This window comes from Protomyctophum bolini (assembly GCF_963924005.1).
Source record: "Protomyctophum bolini genome assembly, chromosome: 5".
Classification (NCBI taxonomy): domain Eukaryota; kingdom Metazoa; phylum Chordata; class Actinopteri; order Myctophiformes; family Myctophidae; genus Protomyctophum; species Protomyctophum bolini.
In genome coordinates, this window is record NC_137866.1 from 12,725,843 (window position 1) to 12,743,032 (window position 17,190).

Consider the following 17,190-nt stretch of genomic DNA (forward strand, 5'->3'; position numbering starts at 1 on the left):
GCTGCAGGGTCGCACATAAAGGCCCCTCTTTTTAATTCACAGTCACCCACGGTCAGGCTAAATGGCTGACAGCGGAATTGGAAGGCCCACGCTTATTTCTGTACACTTTCACTTTGTTCCAAAAATGGCTATTGACATTGACTAAGGAGCTCGGGCTGCTTTTCTGGACTATTTTCGCAAGGTTAAATATCTCAATGAATAGAGCGTTTCTCTTTCTGTGCCGTGAATAATATCTCTCCGCGTGAGATTAATGGACAACATTTCCTAACTGTATTTCAGAATTTGTTGCACAGGATACATCCAATGGTACAATTGATGACGTACAATGTCCTCATAAGAAGCTGACAGCTAAAGAGCTTTTTACAACAGTCTTGGCAATACCTGTATTTAAGCCTGTATTTCTCCATTATTTATGTTTTCATTTGCACTTACTTTAACCTGTTGAAATTAAGGAGTGGGCATTAAACTTTATGATTGCCTGTGCAAATTATACAAAGATTTAAGTGATATCCAAATCCACTGAAGAAGTACTTTATGAATGCACTCAGAAATGCTGTTGCTCAACAATTTCTTAAAATGAACAGAAAGAGACATTGACGCATTTGTTCTTACAATAAATACAGTTGAAAAGAGCAGAAAGTGGACAATTTATTCTAAATGCCTCGTACGCTATGGTGCAACATGTATAGCTGGCAACAGTGGTCAATAATACTTTTCATACCAGATTCATAACATAAAAGCCTGGCTTGGAAACCTTTCATGATAATTGTGTCTGTGCTCCTGCAAAGTGCCTTAAAACAAAGCGACCCAGCTTGCTTTTTCACACTGATTACAAATGGTGCAAAACCTTGATCGCTACATTTCTGAGCAACACTTCATTTTTCCATGAGTAGATGATTAAATATTTATCATTCTTTGTAATAGCCTCATTTCTGTCAGTTTTGATATTTTAATCCTGTTTTAAGGAAAACAAGATGCATTAATCAAATATGACAGAACGTACTCTTAATGTAATCATGCAGGGGAATATGAATTGCAAATGCCCCCCCACCCCCCTCTTCTCTGTCTCCAAATGTACTTCCATTAATGTTACAAAATAAAATAATCATGACCATTTTAAATAGAAATAAACTACATAGGATGCAGTGGAATATTTTAGAATTGGATTTGTGCGAAATGGCTTAAATGAAGAGGCTTTACATCAAAAGCCAGCAGCGTAATGCTGTGAACAAGCACTCGTGCCTAGGGACAGGGACGCAAGATAAATGCGAGACGACGCATGCTTCGCCAGGCCCCATTTCCTTGCTGATCGAGATGGAACACAAGTTTTCTGTGTCAAGAACAAAGATTCTTTTTAGCTGAGATGATTCTTGACTAATGGTACATCATCGCTTTCCTGGGCTGTCCCTGATTGTCAGGCTGAGACTGGTAGCCTGGGCTGAACATTGAACATGGTACCTACCCTCTAAGAAAATAATCACACCCGTGTGAAGTGAGGGGCGCTCTTATCATCAAACATCATCTCATTCTAGCCAATCACAATTTGCGTCCTCACGTTTCTATTCAATGTTTGTGTTCACACATTGTTTGTGTTTACACAAATCCTCAAACCTGGACATATAGGGTCTAGCGCCCCTAAAAAGTGCAGAGACTAACCATCTCTTTTGGCTCAGATTGGAAAGGGGTTTAAAGGATGACTTCATATATTTGGTCCTCACCAATGTTCATGATAAAATACCAAACATTTTTCTGTCTGTGTCTCCTGAAAAGTTGCAATGCGATAATGGAAGCCATTCCTCTGACGATGATGTCACTGGAAGACGGGTTTCTGAACTGCCCACAGCCTTCCTATGAGACATAGACAGAGTTGAAAAAATAAAATGAAATAAAAGGTTCTTTTTTACAACATTAGTGAGGACCAATTATATGAAGGTTGAAAAGTGGTGAAGTTTTCCTTTAAGAGCAAGTCCCTTGAACGTCAGAACAGGTCAGCTCCATATATGGAGATCTATGGGTGGCAGCGGGGGCAGTGTCTTGAGTGTGCAGGGTTTGATAAAGTCTGGCCATATATGGAGCGTGTCTTGAGTTTACAGGGTTTGATGAGGTCGGATCAACATATGGAATGTCAGAACAGGTCAGCTCCATATATGGAGATCTAATGGTGGCAGTGGGGGAAGTGTCTTGAGTGTACAGGGTTGATGAGGGCCAAGGTAGGGCCGGGCCTTAATTTATAATTTTCTTGCCGGCTGCCGGGCGAGGCTGCATTAATTTTTGTGGCGGGCCCATCTATAGAGTTTGAATGGACAGGTAACAGTCAAAAGGGAGACATTGGAGAGGAAGGACAGGTGGGAAAGGATCAACATAATGGAATGTCAGAACAGGTCAGCTCCATATATGAAGATCTAAAGGTTTAACGTTTGAGGTCAGATGTAGAGTTGCTGGCCGGCTACATGGAGAAGACTGGATCATCACCTAGATCTGCATATTATGCAGATCTAGGTGATGATCCAGTCTTCTCCATGTATGGCTATCCAGGGTTTGTTGTGATCTTTATATATGGAGACGGACATATATGGAGACGGCCATGGAGCGTGTCACAAGGCGCGATGGACGGACAGCCAAATATGGTGATGGCGTGACGGATCAACGGACGGACTGAGAGGTTTTACAGGTTTTCATAGTAATCTGCGACCTACAGTCGCAACAGGTGGTTAACTACTGCGGGAACAACTGGTCAATGTGAGTGAGTCAGTGCATGCACGGGTATACAGTGCATAACATACTGTACAGGTATAGCTGTAATGTTAGCCAAATTGATACATTGATCTAATCCTTTGTGCATTTCCCATAATACATTATGAAGCTCTGGCTTCTGCTATAGATCTATACAGCATTGCATTTATGCAGTGACATATCTCTCTTCTATCATCAGCAGTCAAACGTTTTCCTTAAAGAGATTGGGAGTGAACATTCCAGAGACATTCACTTGAAATGGAGAGGCACCTTTCAAAACAAGTCAATATCCAGCACAGAGGAAAGGGGTCCTAATTAGATTCATTTGCCTCTTGGATCAATGTTTTCCTAGGGATGTGAGTTATAAAGTCGGAGTGGGGCATAAATAATCAAAACCAAATAAAGATGGGTGTTTGGAGAAATATAGCTGAAAGTGCTCATAAACCCCTACAGTAGCTCAGCATACAAAGGCAGGATGAATATTTAAAGATGAGTGGGAAAGAAAATAGTTCAGGTGAACAAAAGAAGAAAAAGAAAAAAGAACATTTTCTAAAAAGGTCCGACCTTGGCCATGTAGAGTGGTGGAATCCTTTAGAGGGTACCTTGGTCATACTTAGTGAAAAGTAGATAATTTGTTAATGTCACGCACTTGTTGGAAATGGCAGATAAATGGATTTCAGCCATTATTTGCCAGCCTAAGTGAAGTGAAGGAGGAAGCGTTGCGGAGAGGACAAACTCAGTTATGACTGATAAGTGTCTAAAAGCTAATGAAGGCTGGCTAGGCCAAGGTCAATGGCCGCTAGTGAGATGCCATGTGCTGCTCCGTTGTCCTGCCGCTTAAATATAGAGGAAATATACATTGAGCTTTTAACACCTTGAAACATAGGAGAGACTAGTATATGAAATATGGGCTTGTAATGGCTTTTTAATGACGGCCTCCCAGCCCCCTATTCTGGCCCGAGATTGGAAATCGGAGGTGAACCTTGATATCACTGCACTAAGTGCTTGTAATGCACCGTCACTTCTGGCCATCCAGTTGAGTGAGACAGTTCAGGCCAGGAGATAAATGCCACCATGCTGGACAAGGGCCCCTGTTGATAGGGGAGGGGGGGTGGGTGGGGGGGAGACACTGCACTCCCCATGATCCCAATGAGAGTTACAGGCCTACTGTAACTCAGTAAAGTTCGTAAGGGGGAGACAAACTGGCATTTGACATTGGTTAGCAGTGATTTAAGATTTGTCATTGGTCAGGAAAACACTGCACTAAAGAGAGTCTATTTTCGCTCTTAAGCCCTTTATTAAGAGACATCATTATGGAAGGAGTGGTGGAACTTGACTTTGCTTTAAATGGTCCTATCACAATTTGGGTAAGCTGACCCTTGGCTGGACTCTTGTCTCGGACTGCCATAATGCAATCAGCTGAATGAATAATTACAAAGTAATAACAACCCTGCAACATCATCTCGGTCGCCGTCCAGTGAAGTGGCTTGCCTTCCCGCCACTTGTGTGTTTAATGTCCTCTAAAGACCCATATTACACCCCAATTAGATGGCACTCTTGTTTCCTTACATCAAGGGCTTGACTCTGCTGGCTTGTCACCCTCCCTTGGCCTAATCAATTTCATTACTCCAGTTACAGCCCCAGCCCCCGGGAAAGCTGTGCCCTTAAACTTCAGCTCCTGCTTCGATCGATCAATAGCCCACGTCCCTGCCAAGGTTCCATTTAAAGTTCATTTATTTCAAGCCATCATATAAAACAAGACAGAGCATCGATGCAGCCCCACTTTGTTTTATTTGACTGAAGATTTCCACCATGACACTCAAATCCGCTCAGGTCTACTCACAAAGCTGTTCTGGGAACAGCCACCGGGAAGGATTTCGGATACAATGTATAGCATTCACTTCCTGTTTGCCAGACCTGATGCTGGTGGTGCCTCAAAACTACGCACCTCTTGTGATCAAAAAGGAAATGGGATGTACCAGTGTGATGTAAAGGTCCAATCTGATATTTTTAAGCCAAATTCAATAAAGCTTGTTTTGGTATTCCAAACCTGCACATTGCACGCTTGAATATTTTCCTATATGCAAAACATGCATGTAAAGTATGTTCAAAAACATGTTATTGTCTCGTTGGAATGAAAAAACAATCTAATGATATGTTTAGCCTCAGGTTATATGCAACAAGCCACATAAACAAACTCTTTAAAGTGTGCATAAGTCTCAACGATGCATTTCACGTGCAGAATTCACAGAAATCTGTGTACCCACTGTTCCCTACATTTCCTTGTTCACTGCTCCCTGTGGATATCATAAGTGTAACATCCAGTATATTCACCAGTTAATTAATTTCAATGATTAATGGAATATCGCTGGGTCTGTCTCTTCCATTACATACTTTATTTGCAAAGTCTATAGAGATTCCAAGCTTTGGTGCACAATTATATACAGAATTATGATCCTTAAATATTCATAAGGCCCGTATAGAAGATCATGATTGTGAAAACCTGCATCTTCAGCCCTTCATTAACTAGACAACTTCATTATCATTCGCAGCTTGACAAATCAGTGGCAGGGTTTTGGAAAACGAATGATGATAATAAGGGGCCCTATAGCTCTGACTGAAATCGGGATCTCTTTCACTTTGCTTTGCTACAGTACTTGGTGCTGAATTTTTCTCTGTATATATAAAACATTGGAACCAACATCGAACAAAGAATTGTGCGCCTAATTTGTTGCAATATGTGTTTGCAGAATATGCAGAAGAATGCAGACAGCTGGCTCATTTACTGACATTTTGTCATGAATTTTGGCATTTAGTGCTGTAAAACATATTTCATATTCTTTACGACATAGGAGTGAAGCTATAGCCAGTCTGTGTGTCTGTCTTTCCAGCGGTAATCTCACAACCAATCAGTGCTTAACCCATTCTGACCGGGCACCCATTTTGGTGTTAGCATCATGTTATGCTTTACCTATTGAAAAATAGCAGATCTACAAGCTCATATCGCGCCACCGAGTGGCGCGATATGAGCTTGTAGGTCTGCTATTTTTGAAAAATTCGAAGAACGACTGACATTTTTAGAATCTGATCTCAGGTCAGAATGGGTTCATCAGACCAGTGTGTGTCCAGTGGAAACCTCGTATGAATCTGATCTCAGGTCAGAATGGGTTAATAGGCCACAGGAGAACCTCTGCTGATTTATTTCACATATGGTTTATACTTTTTTGAGTATTTAACTTGTTCTTATTATTGCAAGTTGTCGGGACTCTGGTCGGCCTTCAACCTTGCCTAAAAATGGAGTCATGCGTCATAGAGACGACTAATGTCATAGGTGAATGACCACACACATGCTGACCATAAGTCTGAGAACATTGGAACCTGCACGTTCCCTTGTATTCACATGAGAACCCAGAGATCCATGTAATTTGATTGTTTATATCTTTATATTTCATATTCAGAATGTAACTATATTGTAATATAATTCATATTCAATTATTTGAATCTTCTGGCCTGGGCTGACCTAGTGGTCCAGGCACCTACGCTGGTAATCCAGCCTGACTTTGCTGTGTGTCTTTCTTCCCCCCCCATCTCTATCCCCGTTTCCTGTCAACTTACTGTGTATCTATCAATAGATAAAAGGCAAAAAGGCCCCCGAAAATATCTTACAAAACAGGAATTCCATTGTGTACAGTATATTAAGAACATGGTGTATATCCAAGTTTCATGACTTGGTCAAGGACCAAAGTTGACTCAGGAGTTTCCCTATTTTTGCTGTTTGGCACTGAAGCCAGCCTCCTCAAGCATCCAATCATAGCCCTGCACACATGAGTGTGACGTCACAGTCTGTCACTACCGATTCTAAAGTTCACCTGGCATTTCTTTCATTAATTGCATCTGTCACTAAATATCAAGCAATCCTGTTTGAGCAATATCGCTAGTTAACCTGAATGGCACTGTCCCTGCCTAAGCTGTGTCATTTCTCTACAGCTCATTGAATCCCAACATCTCTACTATATCTCAAAACCTCACAATGCTGAGTTATTGAATGGTCTTTAATCGCTTTATCAATATTTTTGATGAATTCAGTGGGATATTTGGGTGGGAAAAAACGTGTAGAGTGTAGATGTGTCTTAGCTACACATGGCAAACAACCTATTGCAGTAGGGTTTGGCAAGGATAGGCCCAACTCTGGGAGTGATTTCTTCCAAAGCTGGCCCAAATGAAAGCATCTTGTTTTAATCAGGGATCCTGGCTGCGATAGCTGCAGTGGGAGCTGTGCGGACTTGGCAGTCGGTTGCAATGCAGACTGTGGCACTCGTACAAAATACACAAATATTTCCACAGTAATTATGTGTCAAGTTAAACAAGCAATTGAGGGCTTGGGCTGAATATGTTGGGGGTGGAAGGCGAGAGAGCACGGTGTGTTAGTTGGATGCCGGCGATTGAGTGAGACCCCCAACCAGACAAATTAGGCTATCAGACTTTGATAGGCTTTGGGACTTTCTCTTTTTTTCTTTTGGCTCAGGCAAATGCAATGGACCGCATTGTAATTGTGAATACTCAATGGATTGAGTAACATCATGTGGTCTTGGCACGTTTCGTCTCAATGGAGGAAGGCATGCTCGGTTCACAAAATAGACTTCAAAGCGTGGGTGAACGGCCAAGGGGACTAAGTAATTGTGAGATCATTGACTTGTCCTTTTTTGTGGTCCCTGGTTTTTATAGGCACATTTGTAAATCTACATTGGCATCAATACTCAAAAATGAAATATGATCACCGTCTGACTCTATGGTTCAGCTAAAGCTGCTGGAAAGAGGAAGGGTGGAAATTTAGCATGAGGATGAATGACTTCTGAATCAACATGTTTCTTGCTCTATTGGGTGGAATATCGTTGAGCATAGAACATCTGTCTGAGTTAAATGTTTACTTACAGCGATAGTCTAGTCATGTTACATCTGCCTTCCTTTGTCAAATATAACAAACTGAGTACAGTGGAGGAAAACTATTGTTTTCCTCCACTAAGGACCCGTACCCATCACTTTAAACTGCTCCCATGGTTAGCTGTTTAAAGTGATGGGTTCTCAGGCACAGCTACTTTGGGTGTTGACTATAACACCCTAATTAAAACCAACTACCTTTAACCACTTAAACCCTATGTACTTGATTGAATGGAGTCCAAAAAAAATCTGATCTTCAAGCTAAAAAAACAAGAGCTTGCATATCGTCTCTTTTCGCTGAAAGGGAGAGCACTGACATACACATCTAAGAGAGGTTTCAGAAACACTACTCTACACACGAAAATAAACATGTGTGACCAGTATCAGGTGTATATCTGTAGAATACATTATTATGACAAATCTAGGATTCAGATATCACATGTCATACACCATGTCATAATGGATAACGATCATTGTCTTACTATAAACCGCTGACTCCAGTCAGCTAGAGTCGTGTGTGGCTAAGCCAGTGGTTCTCAAAGTGAGATCCAGGGACCCTCAGGGTCCTTGAGGCGGTTCCAGGACAGCTGGCTAAGAAACAGTTATTTTTGAGGGGCGCTATCCCCTATGCCCATCTTTGTCTGTTTGTGTCTACCCCATGGTGATGATTTGATTGGCTGAGCACCCCATAGCGATGATTTGATTGGCTGAGCAAAGTACAGGTACATATTGAGGATAAAAAGTGAGGACAGAAAAGTGAAGACGGAAAAGTGTTGTGAGGACGCAAATTGTGATTGGCCGGAATGAGATGATTTATGATGATGTATGATGATAGGAGCTTCACACAGGTATGATTTATTTCACTCAAGGGGGACAATGAGTCACAAGTTGATGATGTAATTTGCACATATGTCATCCAGTCCTATGGATTGTATGGAATGCATGTGCTAATAGAAAAGGTGCCCCTCGGGGGACAGGTCAGGGCAGGTCAGGTTGTGGCCTCCTGGTGGCGCTATAATAGGCCATTGTGAAAAGGGTGCCATTTCTTCTTACACCTTGGATGGCAATTCCAATTGGATGATTTGAGGCATTTTGTTCCAAAAATGTGTTTTTCAAAAATCCACCTGTTGGTGGCGCTATAACAGGCCAATGTGAAAAGGGTGGGGTATATTCCTAGTAGGAAAGTCTGAAATATATTTTAGTCTTTGTGTTCAAAACGGGCCAATCCTTCAAACTTTGAAAGCCATTGTTAGCCAATTAGGATGGAATATGAAATACCGGACTGATCCGTCTTGAACACATGACTATAGAGATAGTGTGTAACGATTTGTAGGATTTTTGGACAGAATTTGGAGGAGTAATATAAAATAAAATTGTTTTTAAAAAGTCAGCCTCCTGGTGGCGCTATAACAGGCCGTTCTGGAAATTTTGGGGCAGAGGTTCATTGGTGGCATCCAGGGAGTGTGTGCGCAAAATTTGGCATCGATCGTGTTAATATATTTAGTATCAAAGTCAGTTATTACTACTCATATATATGATGTTTTTGCATAGTATTGTATATTATTGTTTGTCTTTAAATTAGGGGTGAACGATTATGAAATTATGACCGATATCCGATTATTTGCAGGGTCATATCTTCCAATACCGATTCTGACCGATTCCGATATTATACAGAGGACCACAATGGAAACAAGTCTAGGCCCTAAGGGCTTGGCCCAAAGCCTGTTAATGAGGTATTCAACCAATAAATGAATAGCCTATACTCTTTTACAAGTGTCTGTTTTCACAACTGAATGACTACTGAATGAGATGAGTACACAAATTAAATGTAGAATTATTTTTTATTTGCATTTATTTTTGCTGGTGAAAACCGATTAAATAATGTGTATTATTTTGAGACCGTTCCGATACCGACATGGCATTTTTATGGCCGATATGTTCGATTCCACCGATTAATCGTGCATCCCTACTTTAAATGTCTTGATGTATTGAATACACAGGATCCTAATGGAAACAAGCTCTGAGAGCTTATCTGGGATATTCTTTTAGCATTTCTTTGTTTAAATCTGTGCCACCGTGCCTCTTTTGCAAACTGTTAATAAAGTATATCAATCATAAAAAAAAGAAACCTTGGCTATTTGAAAATAGCCAATCTACAAGCTGACAACACGTCACGTGTCCTTAGCTTGTAGATCTCCTATTTCTGAAAAAATACAAAATTACAAATACAATTTGAGGGTCCTTGACATGAAAATGTCTAACCATCATTATATGCTATATGAACATAGAATGTAAGTTCTTTACTCAGTCCCATCACACACATATGGCTGTCGGTCTCTCATCACACTCTCCAATATACCTCCCTCTCTTTTCTCCTTCCTATATGGCGCTGGCACGCAGTAGTGACACCACCTCTCCGGAAGAATATGCTCATTAATGAAACCAGCTAACAGTAGATCTCTCCTTGTCTATTAGTGTTACATTTACCCCTCGCTTGACAGTGATTCATCACAAATATTAGCTTTGACAGGAATCCTGTCTCCCTACACTTCTATTGCTGCTGTGACAGCCATTAAATCACCTGCCACTGTGTAGCTACTTTACTAATGCCACTGTTCCTCGGCTTAATGCCTGGCTGACCTGCCTACGCTGAACATAGCTCTGTTTTATGTAATATATGCAGTTCAGGATGAGCGAGGAGTTTGTTGGTGAGTCTGTAAATCTTACAAAATTAAACATTTTTAATAATTATTTCCGTATTTGACAGACAAGAAGTATTGCGTGAGCATAGTGTATGTGTGAGGGAGAAAAAGAGAGTGTGTGCACATCTGAATGTGCATGCAAGTGTATGAAAGGAGGGAGAGGGAAAAGTCTTTTCATCCTGAGTACACCAGAGCATTTTGATAACTATCGCATATGTTACAGTGACTGCTCTGTTTTCATAGGCATGCCTTGTGCCTCTGCTCGGCTCCCTCCTGCCTGTATGGTTTGAAACTTGACATTTCCTGAGGTATGTATCCCTTTACACCTGGAAAAAAAAGGACTTGTCTGTTTCTGTTTTCTGCTCCTTTTTGTGTTTCTTTCATGAAGGGATGTGGGAATTGAGAAATAAAGTAAACAGTAGGGCCCGAATTCCATTTCTTATTTAAATGCTCACATTGTTGTCTGCGCCAAAACCCTGATTTCCCTCCCCACTCTGCTGCACACAAAGACTAACTTCCCTGGTGCCTATACTACAGATGGCGGTAAAAAGGTATTTGCTTTTTGAAGGTGTTGTCTTGGGTTTTCTTAAATCCATTATTTAGAATATCCTTGGTTGGATGTTTATTTAGAAAACTTCCTGGATTCTGGTTTAATAGTTCCAGGTGTTAAAGTCACCTCTTGTACAAACTGTACAAACAGAAAAGTATGAGAAAAACAGAGCAAATATGTATCAACTGCAGATTGATACATGTTGATGCAAACACTGTGCGTGTTTGCATTCTTAAAACAGCTATTTTTTAAATAAATGTCATCATCACAAGTCAGGTAAACCTTATCCAGACCTAAAACTAATTTTATATTATTATTAAATGTAACATTCACAATTTAATCATAATAATAATGTTATTATTATATTTAGGGTTAAGGTTAGATTATGATAACAATAATTTACATTATTCATGTAAAACATTTGAACATATATGAAAAATGACAAATGCAATGTTGATTACATATTTCCAAAGGTTCACAGACTTTAAATGGGAGGTGGGGTACTGAAACATGCCAGTGGGGGGCGCTTTAGCCGTGCTCTATCCAAATCCAAACCACTGTTATACAGGCTGAAGAGCAAATCTTAATTTCCAAAAAGTGAGAAAACTGTTGACAAAAGTTTTTAATCATTCTCAATTTGCATATGCCTAGGTGATGTCTTAATGACAGTCGCTCAACAAAGGAAAGTATAGGTTCATTTTCATGAACTTATGGCGAGACATTCACTGCAGTTTTGTAATGTCTTTGGGGCAGTGGGTACTGGGTAGGCTATTATTGGTTCTTTTCCATAGTTCTGACATTCACACCCGTTTGGGATGGTAAAGAAAACAACAACCACAATACACCTAGGCTACAATGTAATCACATTCCAATTCTTAAGATAAGTGGACATGCACTTCATTCAACTGTCTATGCATGCACCTTTCGCTTCACCGTCAGGCTATTATACAATAAAAAGTGAATTAAAAAAATCATCATCTTGATTGGGCAACTTGTGTAGGCTATGCTACTTGGATTTTGGACTGCCTTCATCTTTGAAGATCAAGGTAAAATAGTGGCTAGTAGTAGGTTATAGACTTATAGTGAAAAATACACGAACGCCTAAATATTTCATGCAATTAATAGGGCTTGCGCACGTGGTGACGCATTCAGTCAGGGTCAAGGCTCTGTTACTCAAATTACAATTCATTTGCACAAAGACAGACAGACGCCTGAGCTAATGTTAGTCAATATTGTTAATAACAAAGGGCACTTTCAGGATCCATCCGTTCTCTCTATATCCCTATCTCTATAGTTAATTCATCAGATGAAGTGTTTAAAGCTGCGTATTTATAAATGACTAGATAGAATATGAAAAACAGTCATTTCAGGACTCTGTCATCGACTGTCACCCGCTGCAGCTAGGACTGAGAATAGCTCAATTCAAGCGATCTGCTCTCTCCTTGCATGGTATTAAACATTTTATAGAAAATTAAACCTTTCAAAGATAGCAGTAAAAGACTGGGGTGCATCTGTCTTTTCTGAGCTATATTAAGTCATCGGTATCAAAACAATGCCGGGGTAATGCATTTAAATACAAGCCCTATTATTTTTATTGTTATTTTGCATTTTCTCATTCCCTGCTTCGCATCTTTGGCTACCAGATGTGTCTCCACATTGAAGAATTATTTCTCCTCCCCAGAGTCAAATAAATGCAATCAATATGAGTATTGCTCTCAGGCCTTGAAATATTACATTAATGTTCCATGTGGTGACATTTTAGCTGGAATTTTCAAATACATCACGAAGGTTCAAATTAATATTTATCAAGAGGCTTTTTTTATGCTTTGCAAAACAGCATTAGCCTGAACTCCAATAATCTTGTCCTCTAAGCAGGGAAATGGCATCTGCATACAGGTTTAAACGGGTGGATCCGGTGTGTGCAGTGCACATCATGTCTCTCTAATTTGGTATTTTATTGGAACTAAGCTAAATAGGCTAGCCTACATCACAGTTGCTTATATGCCTTTAGACTACAATGTGTAGACTATAGGCCTAACAACAACAATGTTAAATTGTTTGGGGTCCATCTTTAGACTATGTTGTCTATAGCCTAATCCTATATTTACTATATATTTTCTGGAAGTGCAGCCCTCACTTTAGTGAAGGATGGAGGGATGGGGGGGGGGGGGGGGTATGAAGGAGGAGGGTGTGTGTGTGTGTGTGTGTGGGGGGGGGGGGGGGGGGGGGGGGGGGTCGAGGAACGCAGCGTTGAGAGAATTATTTATTCAAGTATGTTAAACAATTTGTCCCCCTATCCTTGCTGATCAGAGCAGAAAAGGTAGAAAATTCAGAAAAGATCGATTTCTCGATATGTAGCATACTTGAACCCACCAGATAAAGGCATATCCATGACAGAGGGCATGGCCTGCTGCTCCGCACCATGCGTGCACCAATCCCTTGAAAAAGCTTTAGGACATTCATCCTGTCAATCCAGAACATTGTTATGCGTCTTTCACCGCCGGGAATTGCATTCTATCGTTTATAGATCTGTTTTAAATTATTCTTGTCATTGAGCCCAAATTTATGCTACCATTGATCCAGCAACGAAAATATGAAACGATTTGGGGTTGCTCTTTTCTAACCTCAGGGTCAAGGAGATTTTGACATTGGTATTATTGAGCGTGACATCTGTCTTCTCTCACCTGGCTGTATGTCCACTTCACACACCCTCACTTCCCTGAACCTAAACAAACACTAGGTTGAATTTCAGTTCAATTCAAATGAGCTTTATTGTCATCAGAAAACGTACTCTACATTGCAAAAGCATGTGTCAAAACACAAAACAAAGAACAAGAAAAAAAGGGGGGAATATTTTAACACCCGAACAGAAAAGGTGGTGGACAATGTGCAACCACAGTATAGGCTACTTAAGGAAAAGTAAGATACTCCTGGTCAAATATTAAGCCTCATTTGTGAAAGTTGCTCAGTCAAATTTGTAGTTAAAGTAGGCTACTGGAGTGGTCTTACTTGCTTTATGCCTTTACAATTACTTGAGAGTGTTCAAAAGTACAAAGTACAACATTTTCTTGCCTGCCTAGAAATGTAGTGGAGTAAAAAGTACATTTGTCTTTGAAATGTAGTGGAGTGAAAGTGTCCAAAAATACAAATACTCAGGTAAAGTACAGATAAAAGCTCTATATTAAATACAGTACTTAAAGTAAAGTACTTCATTACTGTCAACCACTGGACAGAATGTCATTGAAACTAAGAACATGTACCTTGATTTCCATTGAATTAACTGTGTTCATATTTGCAGGATTATTTCCCCAAAATGTGCTTATGACCTGTTCTCAAACTGGAGCCTGGGACCCCCATGCCTTTAAGAGGTTCCAGGGGGTCCCCAGCAAAATGAGAAACAGTTTAACCACTTTAACCATATTTATTACTTTGAAAATAGTGGATCTACAAGCCCACAACACATCACTATGTGATCTTGTACACCTACTATTTTCGAAACAATCTTTAACACAAATCTTCTCTTATGGGGCCCCCTGGCATAAGATCTTTTCAAATGGGGGTCCACGGCCTAATACGTATGAATTTACAGGAACATGTTTGAGAACCACTCATATAGGCTATCTCAAATTCATGTGTGCAGTTAAACTAATAAAGCACAAAGCTACAGCAATACTGTATATACATTTGCATATACACAGAGACTTTGATCACAGATAATTATTTTATACATATATATTGGTCGGTTCTACTGCTGCATGACTTCATCATATGATATACTGTAGGTTTATGCCTATGCTTACAGCCTTACACTGTACTGTATAGTAGAGTGAATATCGTTGCTGTCGGTCAGAAACATTGTATCTCCACATTTCAACTTTTCCCCCCTGTAAATTAATGCCCTACTTCATCATACAAGAGTGTCGAGGTAGTGAAAATAGCAGATCTGCTAGCTCTGTTACACATTGCATTGCAACGGGTTGTGTAGATCTGATATTCAAAAATAGCAGATCTACATGCAACACATTATGAGCTTGTACATATGCTATTCTTGGGGAAAAAAAGAGAATTGACAAATTTATGAAATAAGACATTCTGCATGCTGTACTTTTACATTTTATGCTGTAAGGATATTTTTATTGCAATGCTTTTGTACCATTACTTGAATACAGCACTTGTGGTACTCGAATACAGCACTTTAGAGTATTTCTACAGTTAATGTGGTATTGCTACTTCTTCCACCACTGCTACTCAGATAGCCAGGCAGTGCTATATGCCTCCGAGCTTATTGCACAGTGAGCCAGGTGTTGTGGGTAACAGAGTTCCCTGGTGGCCTACTGATGAAGAACATCTGGAGTGCTTCTGTTCCGCTACTTCTTTCCTGTCCCCAATATGACCAGGCGATGTAGCTAACAGTGCGATGCATGTCGACACATGGCTCCAAGGTCCCTTGATGCTCCAGTGTTCATACCTGGCAGGGCTGCCCTGTTGACACTGTGCACACAGTTTCCATATGTGTGTCAAGTGCAGGGCTTCTGAGTCCATTGTAGAGCAGCTACCGAGGAGATAAATTGCTCCTGTAACCATTTTCAGGTCCAAACGGAAGAAATCTGAAATGCCATGTGCAAGAACGAAGCAGAGCTGCCTGATATGATAGATGTTGACTCACGCAATCACTCAACTCACGAGAAAACCCCAAAGTGAGTGTAAGCACAGTCAAACCTCATTTATCTGACACTGATGTCTGAGCAGACTGGTTACCAAAAATATGCGTCATTGTGAAAATATCTTCTCAAAATGTGCACACCCTCTTTAAACCAGGCACACACCCACTATTAGGCGGTATGGCTGCTTTCTACCACCTGTTTATATCAGCAACAACATCAGTAATACACCATGCATGACATTTTGCAATAATGTGGGACTTCTGTTTCATATTTTGAATAAGCCTGGAATGTTAATCAGTTGAGTCATCCAAACGTCGCAATGGGTCAAACAACTATCTTTCCTGCTTGGTTTGGATTGGGCAATATGCTAGACAGTTTTTATATGCGTTTTGTAACCTAGGTCTGTACTGGAACAACATTCTCCCACAACCTACCGTAGTGTAGGTTGGGGTTTATACGTATTCTGCTTAGAGCTAAATCTTAAATAAGCACAATATACTGTATGTCAAGTCATCATTGTTAACCCATTTAGGACTGAGGCCGAATGTTGCTATGCTATATACTGTAGATAGCAACAAGAACCCCAAAAGGGGTTCCCGCCTAGAGTGAACAAATGTAACACAATGGATTTGGTTACTTTTGTACATTCTCAAAAAATGGATAAATGAACAATAAGGATTTACTGTGTATCTATCTACTACACTGTAGGTACAGTTAAATGAATGGCCAACTTTCCTGCATGATTACTATGCCAGGTGATAATGCAAGCCCTGTTTTACTCTTTGCAGTGGCCCAGACACGGGTATGTGGAACTTCAACCATCATGAAAAGTGCATTGGAACTCATTGCCAGGTAGGTTTGCTGCTTTAAATAGAATGCACAGGCACATTTAGCTTAACACGTCTATACTGAGGATATTCTAGAATTGGTATGTTGTTGCTCTTGGATTACAGAAAGAGTAGGTGCCATCAGTACAGCAGTGCTGAGTATTATATTCCTGAGCTTTTACAGTCAATCCATCTAGAAGAAATAATAGAAATTAAGTATCTATATGTGTCCCTGAGTTGTAAGTAAACATATAATATAATGTTTTTCGAAAAGAACTATCTCTGTCAGATATGTCCTGGTCCTCTTCTGTCCTTGACAGCCAAGGCTATAAAGGAGTTAAATCTGCTGGAACCTTGCCCTGCTGCCCAATTGAATGACAAGCACAGTGATCCAAAACACCCTCTGCAGAAATAAAACAATATATAGAAATGTGCAATACTGAGATTTAATTTTCCTACCACCATCCATTTATATAATACATGAAATGAACCTCAAATTAATTTGCACCAGGGCTCTAAAGTAACAATGTAATCTCAGTGTTATAGCACAGTTGCAAATGGATTTCTGTCTCTTGTAATTTTACAAGAAGCACTCTGGGGGTCACCTTAAAAGATGTCGCTATTTTTTAAAGCCAAAACTATCCCCCAAGCCTGTCAGCAGTGGAATCTCTGCAATGCAATCTGTTTTGTGCCATCGATTTGTCTGGTATTGCACCTTGTCACATGGTTCGCCTGTTAGGTTCGCTGATATTGGCAGAGATGACTAATTTTATACC

At 40.2% G+C, this 17,190-nt stretch overlaps 1 protein-coding gene across 1 annotated transcript in view; it reads left to right on the forward strand.

Moving 5' to 3' along the window:
- Positions 1-16,501, forward strand: part of ciroz (ciliated left-right organizer protein containing ZP-N domains) — a gene marked incomplete at its 5' end in the record, with an annotated part of 41,525 nt that extends 25,024 nt beyond the window's left edge. The window contains one exon of the mRNA XM_080762778.1: positions 16,376-16,501. Within this exon, the coding sequence (XP_080618904.1) occupies positions 16,376-16,443 (68 nt within the window). The remainder of the gene's footprint in view (positions 1-16,375) is intronic.
- Positions 16,502-17,190: the final 689 nt, after the last annotated feature.